This window comes from Liolophura sinensis, chromosome 2 (genome assembly GCF_032854445.1).
Source record: "Liolophura sinensis isolate JHLJ2023 chromosome 2, CUHK_Ljap_v2, whole genome shotgun sequence".
NCBI lineage: Eukaryota > Metazoa > Mollusca > Polyplacophora > Chitonida > Chitonidae > Liolophura > Liolophura sinensis.
Window position 1 is genome coordinate 11,855,138 of NC_088296.1, and position 16,999 is coordinate 11,872,136.

The 16,999-nt window shown below is 39.0% G+C and overlaps 1 protein-coding gene across 2 annotated transcripts; it reads left to right on the plus strand.

The window, feature by feature from the left end:
• The first annotated feature begins 1,241 nt into the window (after positions 1 to 1,241).
• On the plus strand, positions 1,242 to 16,812 carry LOC135462799 (uncharacterized). Of its 2 annotated transcripts, XM_064740065.1 has the most exons (10): positions 1,242 to 2,121; positions 7,574 to 7,602; positions 8,213 to 8,233; positions 9,322 to 9,342; positions 10,520 to 10,660; positions 12,031 to 12,088; positions 13,093 to 13,221; positions 13,606 to 13,692; positions 14,737 to 14,841; positions 16,023 to 16,812. In XM_064740065.1, the coding sequence occupies exons 1-10, from the start codon at positions 2,022 to 2,024 to the stop codon at positions 16,112 to 16,114; spliced, it is 783 nt and encodes a 260-aa protein (XP_064596135.1). In that variant the 5' UTR covers positions 1,242 to 2,021; the 3' UTR covers positions 16,115 to 16,812. The 2 variants fall into 2 exon arrangements, with proteins under 2 accessions (XP_064596135.1, XP_064596137.1); XM_064740067.1 differs by lacking the exons at positions 13,093 to 13,221; positions 13,606 to 13,692 and having other exon boundaries at positions 1,249 to 2,121.
• Positions 16,813 to 16,999: the final 187 nt, after the last annotated feature.

Here is a 16,999-nt window from a genome sequence, read left to right on the forward strand (position 1 = left end):
GACCAAAAGACTTTCAATCTATATTTTTGAAATTTTTCAGTGACTTACATGTCCAGAATTCAGTCCAGCTTCATAACTGTGGCTGATATATGTCTGTTTTGATGCCTAGATTCTTAGCATGTTTGTTTTGGATTTGATTGATTGATTGATTGATTGATTGATTGTTTAAAGCCGAAATCAATAAGTTTGCACTTATATACAATTGCATTGAGTTTTATACGCGGAGGAAAAGCCAAAGCCCTGGGTATAAACCACCAGCCTTTGGCAAGTTATTGAAGAATTTAGCATTCTCTCAATGAAAGCGAAAAAAAAAAAAAACGCATTTTTAACATGCACGCGGAGCTGCTTTAACTGGGCGCCAGAATTACTTTGTACAGCAGGGCCTGCTTTTGGACAATGTGAACGATAACCCACTTCGCCGCTATTCCGTATATATTACATATCTTTGGTACATGTACACTGGGTGTCTTCGTAGGGTTCCTTATTGCCATCTTACTCATAAACCTTAAAACGGAATATGCAATTGTTGGTAATCCCCAGTCACAATTTACACTACTAGAGCAGAGGGTGCCAAATAAAACCCTTCAAGGTTCTTGCCATAGTGGGAAACGATCCTAAGAAAATCTACAAAAAGATTCCCTGAAAAATTTTAATTTCAAAACCTCTCATTTAACTAACTGAGAGAAAGTGTTTCCAGTATCACGAATTAACCTTTTAAAGAATGTTTCTCGCAGAACCGTAAACCTTCAGGGGGCCTCCGTGGCCGAGATGACTAGCGTGTAAGCGCGGCGCAATGATCCGGGAGCCTCTCACCAATGCGGTCGCTGTAAATTCAAATCAGTTCATGCTGGCTCCCTGTCCTGTCGTAATTCTGAAGGCATGTCAGCAGCCTGCGGATGGCCGTAGGCTTCGCCCAGGCTTTACCTATTTTCCTCCCACCAAATGCTGGCCGCCGTACGTCGTATAAGTGAAATATTCTGCAGTACGGCGTAAACCACGAATCAAATAAATAAATTAATTACACCTTCAAGATGTCCTATTCAATCTCATTCTCCACAGTCGTGTTTTTTTTACTGTAAGTTATTAACCCAGCTTGACCTAGTGTTCCAAGCATAGCCTATTGACGGCGGCAGAGGTTGACGTTTTAAATGCAATCTCCAAACAAGGACGTACTAGACAGCGTCAAGAGGACATGGTAATTTTTTTTAAGGAGTGGGGGGGGCTAAGGCGAAAAACGCCCTGTCCAAACTTGACTCCGCTTGTTACAAGGACAGGAAACAGACTCTCACTGTCAAATTATTGTCGCAGCATCTGTACAGATGACGTTTTGATTGGCTGCGAAATACACTGACGAAACCTCAGGTGAAACAACAAGATAATCCACGAGAAAAAAAAAAGTGCATTTAACTCAGGGATAGGAGTCAGGGCTAAATCTGTCATACCGGAAATACGGATTTGTTACTAGTGAATTGCGTTAGATCGGGAAAAGAACAGTACAAACTGAAGGAAAGAAACTGCGCCGTAGATTTGTATAAGCCTATATTTGATTGCAGCGCTCCAACAAGTTAGTTTGTGGACAGTTGCGAGAAATACCTCTGCCACCGAAGCGTTTCAGAAGAGACGATAACGCGCATGTATCTACATACGTCTCTTTAATGCACGTGCGCATTGACCGGAACTACGACTCGCCTTTTATTTGCCCAACAAAAACTCAATATTGATGGCACGCCTGAGTTAGTTTAAAAAGGGGCACTGCGATTTCAGTTGACGGCGACAGAGAAAATAGTCGTGTGAAGCTTGAGAAATATAGGCCCAGGACATTTTGCCTCCTGTCAGAGGGACACCTCTAGCTTAAGGAGTTCGGTTGAGGTGGCAGAGGTCACAGGTTGTGTGTTGATTACCATCGCGCTGCCTATATACACACCGGACTTACCACGTGCGGTGAAATAACACGTGTTAGTGGGGTCTTTCTGGAGTACACAAACTGGTTACCGTTGTGGTGATTTACGAAAACATTCAAGATGGCCAAAAATCTGATGTGTGCTTTCTTTTTGATTGCTCTGACTTATAGTTTGTGTCACTCGGCGTCAATATCTGAGGAAAAAATCGAAGCCAAAACAGGTATGTGTATACCTTTATTATGTGTTCCATATAAACTATACGTGTCAACGTTTCTATACATGTATATACAATATATCGCGTGACTTATGTATTCGAGACATATAGTAACGGTGTAGTATAATGTTCATGAATTGTATGTAAAGTGTCACATTAAATATATATACGGCCTGGTTTTTTTATGTTGTTTGAATAGTGTTCTCATAGTCGACCGTGACTTGACCTGTACTAGGCATATACACACATTTATACAAGTGCTCTGTCACATTATATATGTATACAAACGGTTTAAATGGCGTGTGAAAACAGCAGTACTGTTATAGACCTTATAGTTATTCACATTTACAGATATACACATATGTCCAGATAAGCTGTAAAACGTGTAGGCCTATATATTTGTACGTGTGTCTCAAATGTACACACGTACACCTTGATACACGTATTCCGTAAAGAGAAGAATGATAATATGCCTGTATCATCCGAAGTGGGATGTATCACACAACACTTATCATCCTGTATCAAGTGCACTCAAAAAATTAAGTCTGTAAACAGAAAGACTGTTGTCTAAGTGATGCTAGAATGTATTCTGTTATCACAACACGACCTTCTGTCATATTCAGTATAATAGCGTATGGTGAGTGCCTTACTTGTCAGTGAGATATTTTGAGACCTTATATAGATTAAAAAAAAAATAATATAGGCTAAGTAGATATTATGCTATACACTGAGGGCGGATAAGGTTAGAGCTTGATCGCCCAATGCAGCAAGACCCGAACTTGTGTCGAAAGTTTAAAACACCATCTCTTCCTTGTGCATGCAAGAATTGTTTCTTTCCACAAAAGACACCCTAAAAACACCATATGTGTGGTTAAGCTAGAACGAAAAACACCTTATACACCTTATAGGTCTATGTAGAAAATATTGGCCTGTCCATTACATATATTTATTTTATGGGTTTATTTATTTGATTGGTGTTTTACGCCATACTCAAGAATATTTCATTTAAACGACAGTGGCCAGCATTGTGGTGGAAGAAAAACGGTCAGAGCCCGGGGGAAACCCGCGGCCATCCGCATGTTGCTGGAAGACCTTCTCACTTGCGGCCGGAATGGAAGCCAGAATGAGCTTGACTTGAACTCACAGTGACCGCATTGGTGAGAGGCCCAAGGGTCGTTACGCTGCACTAGCGCGCTAACCAGCTGATCCACTGACGATAACTTCAACCAATATGATGTGCATATCTCTACGTCAGATGTATTGTGAGTATGTTTATAATGGTCAGTGGTTTGGTTAAGCGTTTAACAGCAGTTAAATGTATCTGTACAAATATAATTGAAATTCGTCCCTGTATAAGTCAACTATAATATAATACATATATGTATGACGGGAACCCATACATGGGAACCCATACACGGGAACCCACGAATAGGAACCAATACTCGTCCATACATGCTCCTCTTTATTGTAAACAATCCCATTGTGTAGGACCGGGATATACCCATCTTCACACCCTGTACACAAAGCTCAAAGGGTAACCCAATATCTGCTGTATAGTATACGTGCTCATTCAAATGAAACCGTGCCAGGTAAGCATGTATACTTTGTGTGTGGGGAGAGGAGTTGGTGGGGGAGAGGCTTCGAGCACCTGCATGACCCTAAATATAGTCCTTGTGGGGGTGTGAGTGGGACACACAGTGCAGACCTATCCAAATACTCAAGAATGTATACCAATGAATGTATAGATGAAGAAAGATTTGCCGTCTTTCTTGTATGTGTATAGTCACCCTCGGAAAATATTTACTCTGTACGTTAATAACTTTGTATAGTGGACGACGTCACCGCCTACATCCGCACAGCATTTTGGGATTTAAAGTGGGATAAATGGCAGCTTTAACTGACTGTGACAGACAGGGGATTTTTCACTTCCGTTGAAAATATATATGACGAAAGACAAACGATTGCGTTCCATATAGTTTTGTACAAATAAAATGCAAGGTTTATTGTATTCTAGAGTTCCGGGTATACCGGAAGTCAACGGTTGTGCTGAAGTGTTCAGAGCAGTTTAACTACACTTTAGTTAGATAAAGTAAAAATGTTAAACATATGTACACTGTAAGAAATGAATGCAAATTTACAGCCTGAAGCACTGTATATTGTTACATTAAATCATGTCGTACCTATGTAATTTTACTCTAGTCGATGTGTATTTACGGCATTGTCTGTAGAACTATAGCGGTTTGACCATTTACAGTGCAGTTTGCAGTAAATGTACACTGGTTTTCTGGGTAGATATGTAGATTTAGTTCATTTGCAATGGAGTTAACTGATTATTTACAATGGTAGACGTGGAAATATACTATTATTTTGTGTGTAACTATTAAACAGCACATTTTGTAAATCTATTGTGAAAACAACTGGTCACAAAATTTACCAGCACTTTTTACTGTAAAATAACAGTGAAATTTGTTACAGTGTATAGCGCTGCGGGGGTTCTTTATTATCCGGTAATGATCCGGCACATTTTTAGTGACAGCCCGGTGAACGGTAGTATATATTACAATGTATATATGTTAAATGTGATGGCACACAGCATGTTGAGTAATTCTAGACCAGTGACGTCTAATAACTTGCAATAAATATTTTCTTACCTAATTCTGCTTAAACCTTGGTGCAAGGGGGCGTCTAATTTGCTACAATTTATGCATTTACATGAACAGTTAGAATAAAACCCTAACTGAGGTAAATTGAAACGAGACCATATTTCACCGGTTACGTGTTACCATTTGAAAGCTATCACACACTGTCGTCGCTGCTCGGGTTTTTCATTCTATGATGTACATCTTAATGATATTACAATAAACGCTCTGTTGATGTGATGCCTTTCACTGTTACAATGAGAGTAAAACAAATCAAAAACCAAACTCCACGGTCTTTCCGTTCCAGGGAGCCGTGAACACACACCTGCCGTCCATTTACAGAATTCTCACATATATGCGGAAAAGACATCAGTTTGGTTTAATTCCTAACTTACGTTTACCCCAACTTCTAATCTCACAATTCAAAGCGCGTCGAGATATGGACGCCATATATAGTACATGAATATATATTTGGTCCGCTTTTACTGCAAGATAACGGACAATTTGATTTTTTTTTCATTGTTGTTTTACGCCGTACTCAAGAATATTTAACTTTCACGACGGCGACCAGCATTATGGTGGGAGGAAACCGTGCAGAGCTTAGGCTTAAGCAGATATATCAGGTACAATGTTCAGTGAAAACTGGACAATTGACGTATTAAAACGTGACATCTTTCCTAACATGCTTACCTAACTACAGAGAAATGTGTGTTTTCACACAGAAAAAAACATATTCACGCAGAGAAATGTACATAGGTGATACGCCTCGCTAAAACTAAACATACACGTAGAGAAATGTACATAGGTGATACGCCTCGTTAAAACTAAACATACACGTAGAGAAATGTACATATGTGAAACGCTTCGCTAAAACTAAACGCACGAATGACAAAGTTTACATCAAATGTAACTGTACCGCTACTATGCTATATTACATGCTCAAGGTTACTATAAGTAAGAGCATTTTATAAAAAAAAATTTAGTTCCACTCGATATACTTTGCCTCTCCCGTACTCCACTTTTTAGTTCAGAGAGACGTAAATGAAGATGCATCAGCGCAGAACTTTATAAACATGTTTTACCAGTTCGCAGTTTGCAGTATTGACTTGTATAATGTATTCATTTTTTAAGTGACAAATTTATACACGCCGTAGTAATGAATTCATCATGCATGTGACGAATGACGCGTTTATGAGTGGAGAAAAACCAGCCGTGCAGATTCTGGAGGAAAACTGTTCTACTTTACTTGGTACATGTACACCAAACCCTTAATGGCATAACTCCGAGTCGGTTTAGTCGTCACTCTTTGGATTCGTACTCGCAACCACCCTAGTGAACTTTTTATTTTTTTATTTTTGTGAAATTTCTTTGATTTGTTGGCACACTCAAAAGTTATTTATCAAACGACGCTGTGCAGCTTTATTGATGGAGGAAAGTAGATTCGCAGGAGTAAACCATTGACATTTGGCAAGTAACTGATGAACTCTTCCACAGTTTTTTCACCCACGTTTAGAGTGCTGAGCTCAGAAGCATTAAATTATTTCCAAGGTTATGTCATGCAGGCTCGTAATAATGAGCTTAACGCATTTAAACCCAAACAAGGAAATGAAAGACAAACATTAAATCCGTGATCAAACACTCCCGGATACTCGTGCTAACACTGAATGTGCACCTAATGTTTGGCGAGCCACTTGAAGGTGTATCCAGGTCTCTATTCAAACAAATAAAACTAAAAAAGGGATAGATGCAAGTATAGGGCGCAAGTGCAAATGAAGCTAAAAACGATAGACACATTTATAAGGTTCACATGTTTAAAACAAGCTTTACAAACGATACATGTATATATAGGGCGCGAGTTCAAATCCTGCTACCTCCACCCCCATAAATGTCTACATTTTATGTACATATTTTATTAAAGCGAGGGCATCGTTGATTACAAGCTATGCGAATTGTTGGAATGTCCCGTATAGGGTAAATTCCTGTTCATCAAAGTCATAAAGCCATAGAGACATTTTGATATTTCCTTGATTTCATATAATTTACAACCTTAGACAAAAGTATGGTGGGGCTATACTAAATACCCTGGTCCTACGTACCAGCGGAAAAGGGAAGTAAGTCATGTGTCAAGTGATATACAAACAAAGTGTGAATAGCACCACGTCCTTGCGTAACACTGCGGTATATACTTTACAAGATCATTATCACCGGATGTTAGATTAGATTATCCGAGTATTTGATTTATTACTGATAGCAAAAGGTTAAGGAGTGGTGAAATATGGAACCTCGATAAGGCCATCATCATTGATTCGCAAATTCATCTACACGATACAGGATGCGGGTTCAATTCCAGCGATTGACGTGAAATTTTGGGATTTTTCTGGTCTCACCATCTGTGAGGCGTGGATGACAATAAGCAGTCGACAAAGGTCTGTGGCTGTTTGCGCAGTTAAAACTTTGTTGTATTTATGCACTTGATTTATGCATAAATATGTTGTGGATATATAGGCCTAATATACGTCGTCTACACATAAAACTTACCACCGTCGTATAAGTGAAAAATTCTTGAGTATGGCGTGACAAAGCAATCATATCAAATTACATTACTATAAATGAGTACAGCTGGTAAGACTTTAGTTCTCTTATATTACAGCATATACATATCACTTCAATACATAGGGATCCCAACGACGAACGATGGAATTCCTCAAGGCGAGGGAATTTCTCAGGCTAACAGGAATTTGTTAAAACGTATTTTATGCTATCAGCGAACAAAATCAATACTGGTATCGGTAATGTTTATTTTGCTTCATTTGTTTCAGATGTCAGAAGTAAGAGGACGGCAGACAAGGTATGTCATTTTACCGTTATCTTTAAGCTTAGATTTCGGCACTTAAAATGTCATGATCCTTAATGCCATGCAAGGTTTGCTATTGTGCTGCTCGAGGATGCTAGCAAATATTGGCATGGAAAGCCGAATATGTTCCATGCATTCTTTGTTTGTGAAACTACTCTCTTCGTTGTTTGCATTAAAGATTCTAGTTTTATGAAAAACAACTTTACTGAAAGTCAGGATCGTGTTACTCGTGTCCTTATTCATAAATATTCTGAAAGCTTTGTCCCTTTAACAATCCATACGTGTGTCTATTAATCGGTCCTGATTGGCTGACAGTGGGGAGAGAGATTCATCGGTTAAACTCTATGGTTTTAGTCCCACTTGAATAAATGTGCCATACCCAATATTTAGCTTGGGCTACATACCCCTGGACATGTATATCCCTTACACCAGCCAATCACAATCGATACCGTATCCCTTTAAGTGTTTGCAACTCGAGGCTTTGACACGAAAATGGGGATTTTCAGAATCTTTATATCAACGGGGACTTCCTTTATGTTGTGATGTGCTTATATTTTGCATATTTCTTATTTTCTTTTTTTTTGCTTTATTTCCGTTCATTTAGATCAGTGATCTTAAAACAAAGGTATGTGTCACCTATATCAAGCTTTTAATTCTGCAAAATTTCCAGTAATAAATCTTGAAAGTCGTAGAGATTAAAATATACACGTCACGTTAATTGCATTGGAGACTTTATGCTTTAAAAAAATCGTTAAAATATAAGTTTGATTTCTTTTTAGCAGAATGGAATACCGTACCTTTTCTCGTGCAGTAGCGGTTCACGCCTAAGCTGAATTGAACACTGTTCTTGTAATGAATACGAACCGGTTTACCCACAAACCGGTACGTACCACGAACGCGGGAATGAACAACAGTGTACCCAGCTTGGACCCGAACTCTCATTAGGCGGGAAAGGTTGCCATTCTGGAAATGGTCAGAAAATAGTGTAGTTAAAGAACATTGTAGAGTTACCGGTAGGCCTACAGCACATTATTTTTCCAAATTAAAGTTGAATCTTACGGAGAGTGTCTTTATCAAAAGGTAACAGAATATTCTCTGACTGGGTGAAAGTAGTACGAGGTATTCCCCTCCCACGGAAATCATGGGGAGCGATAGTATTTTGCCCCTACTGGGATAACAGATTTGGGGAATGCCTTCATTTTACTGTAGACTGGATTTGGATGAACGAGAGTAGCATCCGTTCATTATTATGTATTTTCACACTTCACTACTAACACATTCCTACATAAAAGTGCAAAGAGTATTTCATAAACACATATAAGAAAACGTATGCTTTATCTTCCGATATGAGTTGATAAAGGACGAGCAGTGCCATACAATCGTGTGGACTTTTATCCAGATAAAATTGACAAACCTTCCCATAATTTATTACCTCTACTCGCAAATTCCCGTTAATCTCGCAAGATATCCACGTATGTTCAGCACTGCTTATTGAGACTGTCTCTTGCTGGAGATTTGATAGCCTTTAGCTTTACCTACAAGGGAGAGAAACCCGGGAAACACTTTCCGTACTGAATCCAAACTGCAAGCACATTTCCTCGTAAATGTAAGACTGAAGAACATGTATAAACGCGTGCAACAAATTTTACTGACTCAAAAATTAAATTTTTGAAATTATACGTTATATTTTAAACATCCATTTGAAAATTTCAGCTTGCGCAGCTCCAGAAATTGGTGAGTGGTTATGACAAACTTTTGACCAACTATGATAATCAGGATTAACAGCACGTTCATTTAGATAACATATATACTTATCATTCTATTAATATCACTTTCATATACTAACATATGCGGACGACCGTTTTAAGGCCACTTCCATCCTCAGGTCGATGGAAGACCTTCCCGCATACGGCCGGAGGTCGTATGTGTTTAAACCCAACTTCATTTAGTTCGCAACCTGCGCATGGTCGTGGGTTTCTTCATCGTGGTGCTTGGTTTCATCCTATCGTAATACAGGCCGCCGTCGCATAAGTGAAATATTCCTGAGAACAGTGTAAAACGTCAATTAAAAATAGTAAATAAATAAACCTGTTGGTTGGGTTGCATCTTTACGTCAGAGGATTTGTCATGTACCTGTAGGACTGTGCCTTGTTCCTCCCACCTGTAAACTTGACACCTGTCATAAAGGCACATAATGCTTTGGAGTACACAGCGTATCTCACCATAAGCACAGATTGTTTTGATGACTTTAGTTCTTCTTCTTTTTAACTTTTCTCCATGTACCTTTTGCCACATTTGTTATCATGCTTTCAAAACTTCGCTTTTTGTTTAGCTTTCTACCCATATATGATATTACCGTACTTTCTTCAACACTCAATTTACCAACATATTGAGGGGTAGCTAATAATGAATAAAATCCTTTAAACTCCCGGCCTATATAGATATAAATCCGTAATTCCGCATTTGCTTTTTGGTGTTTTGCTTTCTCCAATATATTACGCTACAGCAGCTCCTTTCTATTAACACGATATCTGGTTTATTATTGAGTATATTTGTCTTCAACATCTGTTTTCAAACATACTGTATTTGCCTATATCTATTGCTAAAATGACACTACAGCTAATAGTTCAACATTTCTTCCATTTTGTTTTGTCTAAACTGAAATTACTAATTTTTGCTAATTCAGTGAACTATCTATCCACTAAATAATTTGACAAAGCCTAATTGTCATGTATGGTTAAACTAATAATTATTTCCCTTATAAGGCCATAAGGTCTAGACTATAGACAGTGTTTACTCAAAGTATTAAACCAAACAATTCCAGTGGACTTATTCGAGAAGACAAATCAACCAAATCAACCAAAATGTTTCATCTTTTCTCTTCAAGTTTTCCCATCTTTTTTCCCCACAGTTAGACGATATTGACAAAGACAAAAGTACAAAGGCGTCCACGCCCACCCCGGAAGCAACGACACCTGCGCCTCACTCGGAAAAAATTGACACGGAAAAAGGGGAGAATACTCTGTCTCAAGCAGACCTTCTGCTTCTGAAGGTGATTGAATATTAAAGCACGAAAAAGTCGCGTTACTATTTATGTAGTAATTTCTCCAGGAATACTTTCTAAAAACCATACTCTCTATATCCATTGACCAAAATGGTAATAGCTGTCAGGAAACTGAATACTGAATACTGCAAAATATCCAAAAATCATTATATATATGATGCCGACCATTTTCTCAAGAAAAATTTGCTGAGATACATATACTAGCGTTGAGTCATAGTGTAAAGCTTTCTGTATTATGAAAGATTTACAGCACATAGAGTAAAACCAGACTAGCGACGGCAGTGTGAAAGCTGGTAAATGGTGACACGTAACTGGTGAAACATGGCTACAGCACAGAGAGTAAAACCAGAGCAGCGACGGCAGTGTGATAGTTGGTAAATGGTGACACGTAACCGGTGAAATGCGGCTACATCACAGAGAGTTAAACCAGAGTAGCGACGACAGTGTAATAGTTGGTAAATGGTGACACGTAACCGGTGAAATGCGGCTACATCACAGAGAGTTAAACCAGAGCAGCGACGACAGTGATAGCTGGTAAATGGCGACACGTAACCGGTGAAATACGGCCACAGCACATAGAGTAAAACCAGGGTAGCGACGGCAGTGTGAAAGCTGGTAAATGGTGACACGTAACTGGTGAAACATGGCTACTGCACAGAGAGTAAAACCAGGGTAGCGACGGCAGTGTGAAAGCTGGTAAATGGTGACACGTAACTGGTGAAACATGGCTACAGCACAGAGAGTTAAACCAGAGTAGCGACGGCAGTGTGAAAGCTGGTAAATGGTGACACGTAACTGGTGAAACATGGCTATAGCACAGAGAGTAAAACCAGAGCAGCGACGGCAGTGTGATAGTTGGTAAATGGTGACACGTAACCGGTGAAATGCGGCTACAGCACAGAGAGTAAAACCAGAGCAGCGACGGCAGTGTGATAGTTGGTAAATGGTGACACGTAACCGGTGAAATGCGGCTACAGCACAGAGAGTAAAACCAGAGCAGCGACGGCAGTGTGATAGTTGGTAAATGGTGACACGTAACCGGTGAAATGCGGCTACAGCACAGAGAGTAAAACCAGAGCAGCGACGGCAGTGTGATAGTTGGTAAATGGTGACACGTAACCGGTGAAATGCGGCTACATCACAGAGAGTAAAACCAGAGCAGTGACGACAGTGATAGCTGGTAAATGGCGACACGTAACCGATGAAATACGGCTACAGCAGAGGGAGTTAAACCAGAGCAGCGACGACAGGGTGATAGTTGGTAAATGGTGACACGTAACCAGTGTTCGTCGAATGAGACTATCTGTAGCTCAGTTCGCCTGTTCCATGAATTTAGATATTTTGTTTCTTTCTCACAGAGTCTGAAAACTGCTATGGAAAATATGCACGATGAAGGAAAGGTACACAAGAAAGAAAGTAAGTCAAACAATATCTATGATCACATATCATTCACTGTATGGAAATTAATTATGAATGATATTTTAATACGCAGGTTTCGAGATATGACGCTACGACAACAGAGTAACGTCCCTTTGTGATATGACGTCGTCGCTTTACGGCACGGTAGGGCCAATCTGGCTATTTTAACATGGGGTGGTACAATGTATTAGAATATAGAGAACTGAATGAAAAGGATCAGACTGATCTTCTGAATTGTGTTTTTAGGTGGATTTGCATTTTCAATATTGCACCAAAGATGATGTTCTGCCGATACTTTGATCTAAACACCATCTCTGTCATGTTAAAAGATAGGCAAGTAGCCCTACTGTGCCGTAAAGTGGCGACGTCATTTTTCACCAGGACGTCATTCTGTTGTCGTAATGCCGTAACTCGAAAACTGCGTATTGCTTTAATTCAGTATTGCGTGGATTGGCTAATGCATGGACGTAAAGTACACAACCTGCCGGAATCACATTGTTTGGAACGTGAGGCACTAACATTAAAGCCTACCGGCCTAATTAACATTCGTAGCTCTGCAAGTTTTACTAACAAGCATGAACTACAGCTTGTAATATGTTTACTTATTAACTTAATTCCACGTGTTATGCATTCAGAGATAATCCTTGTTAGCTAAATTAGCTTGTGCGTAGGTGTATGAATTCACTCTCCACTTGTGTGAGAAAGCAAGCCTATAGCATTGGTAAACCATCTAAATCATAATGAAATCAACTGATTTATCAAAACAGGCTTGTATCTCGGGCTTGATCTAATGATTGATGATTCTGCGAGTGTTTGCCGTTAAATACTGAAGTTTCCTAAGTTGCTGTGATTAATTGCAATGACTAGCATTCAGTACTAGTTTACGGTCGTATGTATTAAGCTATACAACGATAGTGAGGTTGAAGTCTTCACTAATTCAATACTGTTTTCAGTATGCTGTGCAACACAGTCAAATAATAACACATCACTAATACATTAAGCTGTAGATTTGGGGCACTTTTACGAGGCACCTTTGGGGGATCCAGAGAACCAGGCAGATGACAAAAGAACCGTACATGATAAGTTTTACCCTCAAGATCCAAGTCAGTCCTTTCGCCTGCCTCAAGACGGTACGCTTAGCTCATTGCTTGTCGTTAAATATTTCATTAGTATTTTCCATCCAAGACGTAATAAAAAGTTAATGATTTTAGGGTTGAAAGAACCATCTTACTTCGCATTACTTTGCGAAAGCTAGATTTGAACCCTTTACCTCATTGATCAAGGGATAGGTTTCATCATACATTCACCGGAACACAATGTACGATTTAAATAATGAAATGATGCAATAAGTCTTCGACTGTGTTCATAATGGAAAGTCTTTATTAAAATTATCACCCGCTTCAAAATGAACCCCAGGATAATCGTGAAAAATGTAAAGAGAATACATGGATTATTTATTCCATTCTAGTGTTTATGAAAGGCCCAGATTTGCTACCATGTATCGTTATTTACAGGGATTCCTGCGAAGAGAACGAACATCAAACCTTTTATGGACACGAAAAATGGTCATTTTGAGGAATTCTCCGAAGACAGATCAGAGTGTAAATTTTATATAGCATCCGAGAACCCTTGTCCATTGCAAGTCTGTTGTAATGAATTAGATCTCTGTGCTTCAGAATACGAAAAACCAACCCCAATATGTAATTTTTTATCAAAGTTTATAGAATACGTGGTGACAACGGCACGGCACGAGTGACAGCACCAAACGGGTACTGAGTTCTCCGCGTTTGAAATGAACTGCTGGTTGTAGTATGTTTTTATTATAAGGTTAATGAAATTTAAATCGAATTTCAAGCATCTGTAATATTTAACCGGGCGCGTTATCTTGCTACCAGGTGTGAAAGTCCAGATTCAAAACAGTTAAGTAAAACAGGGTTTTCTAACTAAAGTGTTGAAGTGATATTGGAGCCAGTTGAGTTAATTGACTGGTGTTTTACGCTGTACTCAAGAATATTTCATCTATACGACGGCGGCCAGCATATTGGGAGGAAATCGGGCAGAGCCCGCTGAAAACCCACGATCATTCGCAGGTTACTGCAAGACCTTCCCGCGTACGGCCGGAGAGGAAGCCAGCATGAGCTGGACTTGAACTCACAGCGATCACATTGGCGTACTACCCCCCTCGGCCACAGAGGCCCTCCCCCAGTTGAATTAAAGTTAATGCAGCCAACATTATAGGTCAACTCTATAACCACAATGCTAATTTTGCAATTGGATGTTCAAAGTCTTCCTACACAGAACTAAATTGGGCAAGGGTCCTCTCGTCTGTACTTATATTCCAATTCTTGTCCTCTAAGGCCAACCTTTTAGTTTCTTCTGCCTAAAACCAAAGACAGCGTACTAATACAATAATTGCTTGCACGGCTTTTTATGCTTACATGTACTAACCAATAACTTAAACTTACATTTTTATTACGCCTTTTTGTGATATTTTAAAATAGGGATAGAGAAAAAATAGATCTCTTAGACAAAGGTTCTGAAAAAAAGTATTGATAACTGAATATCCTTTCTAGTCACCAAGTGTTATAGATAACACGCCACTTTTGTTCTCTTATTAACCTTGACATTTACCTTATTTGACAAAGTTTTAGAGAAGGTCGTCTACAGGCTGCTCTCTGACCTTGACCTTGCATTGAGGAATGGTATATCGGTGGAAGATATAATCAAGTATTTGTACGAAACGGAAGAAGGTGAGTTTGTGGACGAATAAAATGTTTTGTGAATTAACAAAATCAAGGTTGTGGCTAAAATATTTATTTATTTGACTGTTCTTTTACTCAGTGCATAAGAATAATTCACTTGTCTGACTTTTATGGGTGGAGGGAACCAACAAGATTTAAAAAAAAACAAATACCCACACACAGACACACACACACACACACACACAAACACACACACACACACACACACACACACACACACACACACACACACACACACACACAGACACACACACAGACACACACACACACACACACACACACACACACACACACACACACACAGGCATCACCTCGCCAAGTAGCTGAGAAACTTCCTGACTAGCCTACATGCCCCGATAGCACAGTTGGTAGAGCGTACACTTCGGGAGCGATAGATCCAGGGTCAATCTAGTCACACCTAAGACCATAAAAGAGGAAGTTGTAACTTCCTCGCTTGGCGTTCAGCATGAAGGTGATAGTGCAACGACTGGTTAACCCGTATCAGTTTAATGGCTCGGGCGGGGCAGCTTACTTGCCTTCGGTACGGCGTTTCAGTGAAGCGGCACTAGATAAAAGAGCGGTGGAAATCCGTCCTGCAACAAGGCACATTATATGCACTCTTAAGATTCCTTCGTCGTCATATGACTGAAAAAATGTTAAGTACGACGTTAAACCCCAAGCACTCACTTAGCACTCACGAAAACGTTAAACTGAAGTATACGTCAGATTAAATACCGTTAAAAATCCTCCTGGAAATGATACCAATTTTAGTAGAACGTTTCCAACCGTTGAAGCTGCTTCAGCCGAACAATGTATATGACGTATTTAAGTGCCCCACTTTCCATTCTTTGTTGTGTAAATTGCTTTAATACTAAAATCATTTGTAATATGTTCACTCTGTTTTTTTTGATTCTGCGACGGTCTTTTGTGACCTTCAATGTGGACATTACAGATCGTGTATATGTAGCTGTGTTTGTTAAGAGATGTGACGTCACCGGTCACAGAAGACCACCGTAGAATCCCCTGTTTCAAATACACAATGGGTTTTACTTTGTTGAAAAAAATGATAAAAAAGTATAAATGGAACAAAAAATTTTCTTTGCCTTTATTGTATTAGTCGAGCTACCGGGGTCTGTTAATTAAACAAAGAAATCTTACCCTTGTTTTAGCTGCCCGAAAAAAGCAACAGGGAAATCGAATAGAAGAAGAGGAAAGGCAACTAAGAGCTCTACTCAACAAAGAGCCCGCCCCACGTGACTAGACAGATTTCCTCTTCGGGCCGTCGTAACAGCCAGTCGTTGTCAGCGTAACAACGGGGTTCGGTACTTCGACAAAACTTACTCGTCTGACCGCTGGCTATGTGGAATTTTGCATTTATTTGTATAAATTATACAACTTTTCTGAAATAAGTGGTTTTCTGTTCAGCTGAAAAAAAAAATGTTTTAGGAAGCATTTGTGATGTTGGGAGAACTTAATACACGTTGTGTTTCGTACTGCATTATTACCATTTTGGTTTGATATACGTCTCGTCAAAGGACTTGTGTATACATATCAAATTCTAATGTATAGTCTAATGTGTAGTGCTAACATTTAATTTATGCATTTTACCGAACAATGTATATGACGTATTTAAGTGCTCCACTTTCCATTCTTTGTTGTGTAAATTGCTTGAATACTAAAATGATTTGTAATATGTTCACTCTGTTTTCCTTACAGCGCGTTTTTTCATAGCCCTTGACATTGTGTAAAGATTCAACTGGATAACTAGCAGATAAACCGCATTTCTGGGCTTTCTTCGCATTCAATGGCTTTAATATTCCAATAATATGTAATATGTTCACTGTTTTTACCACAGCGCGTTTATTTCGTAGCACTTGCATTTTTGTAAAGACTCCATTTGGTAAATGGCAAATAAACAGAATTTTTGTGTTTTTATTCACAAATGGTAAATAAACAGAATTTTTGTGTTTTTATTCACAAATGGTAAATAAACAGAATTTTTGTGTTTTTATTCACAAATGGTATTATTCATATAATGAATAGTATAAATCTGTTGATCAAAAAAATCCACCACAAATCATGCGAAGTGACTTTTGATGATGTTATTGCCATTCAGAATAAATGTTACAAAGATAGGTATACTTAT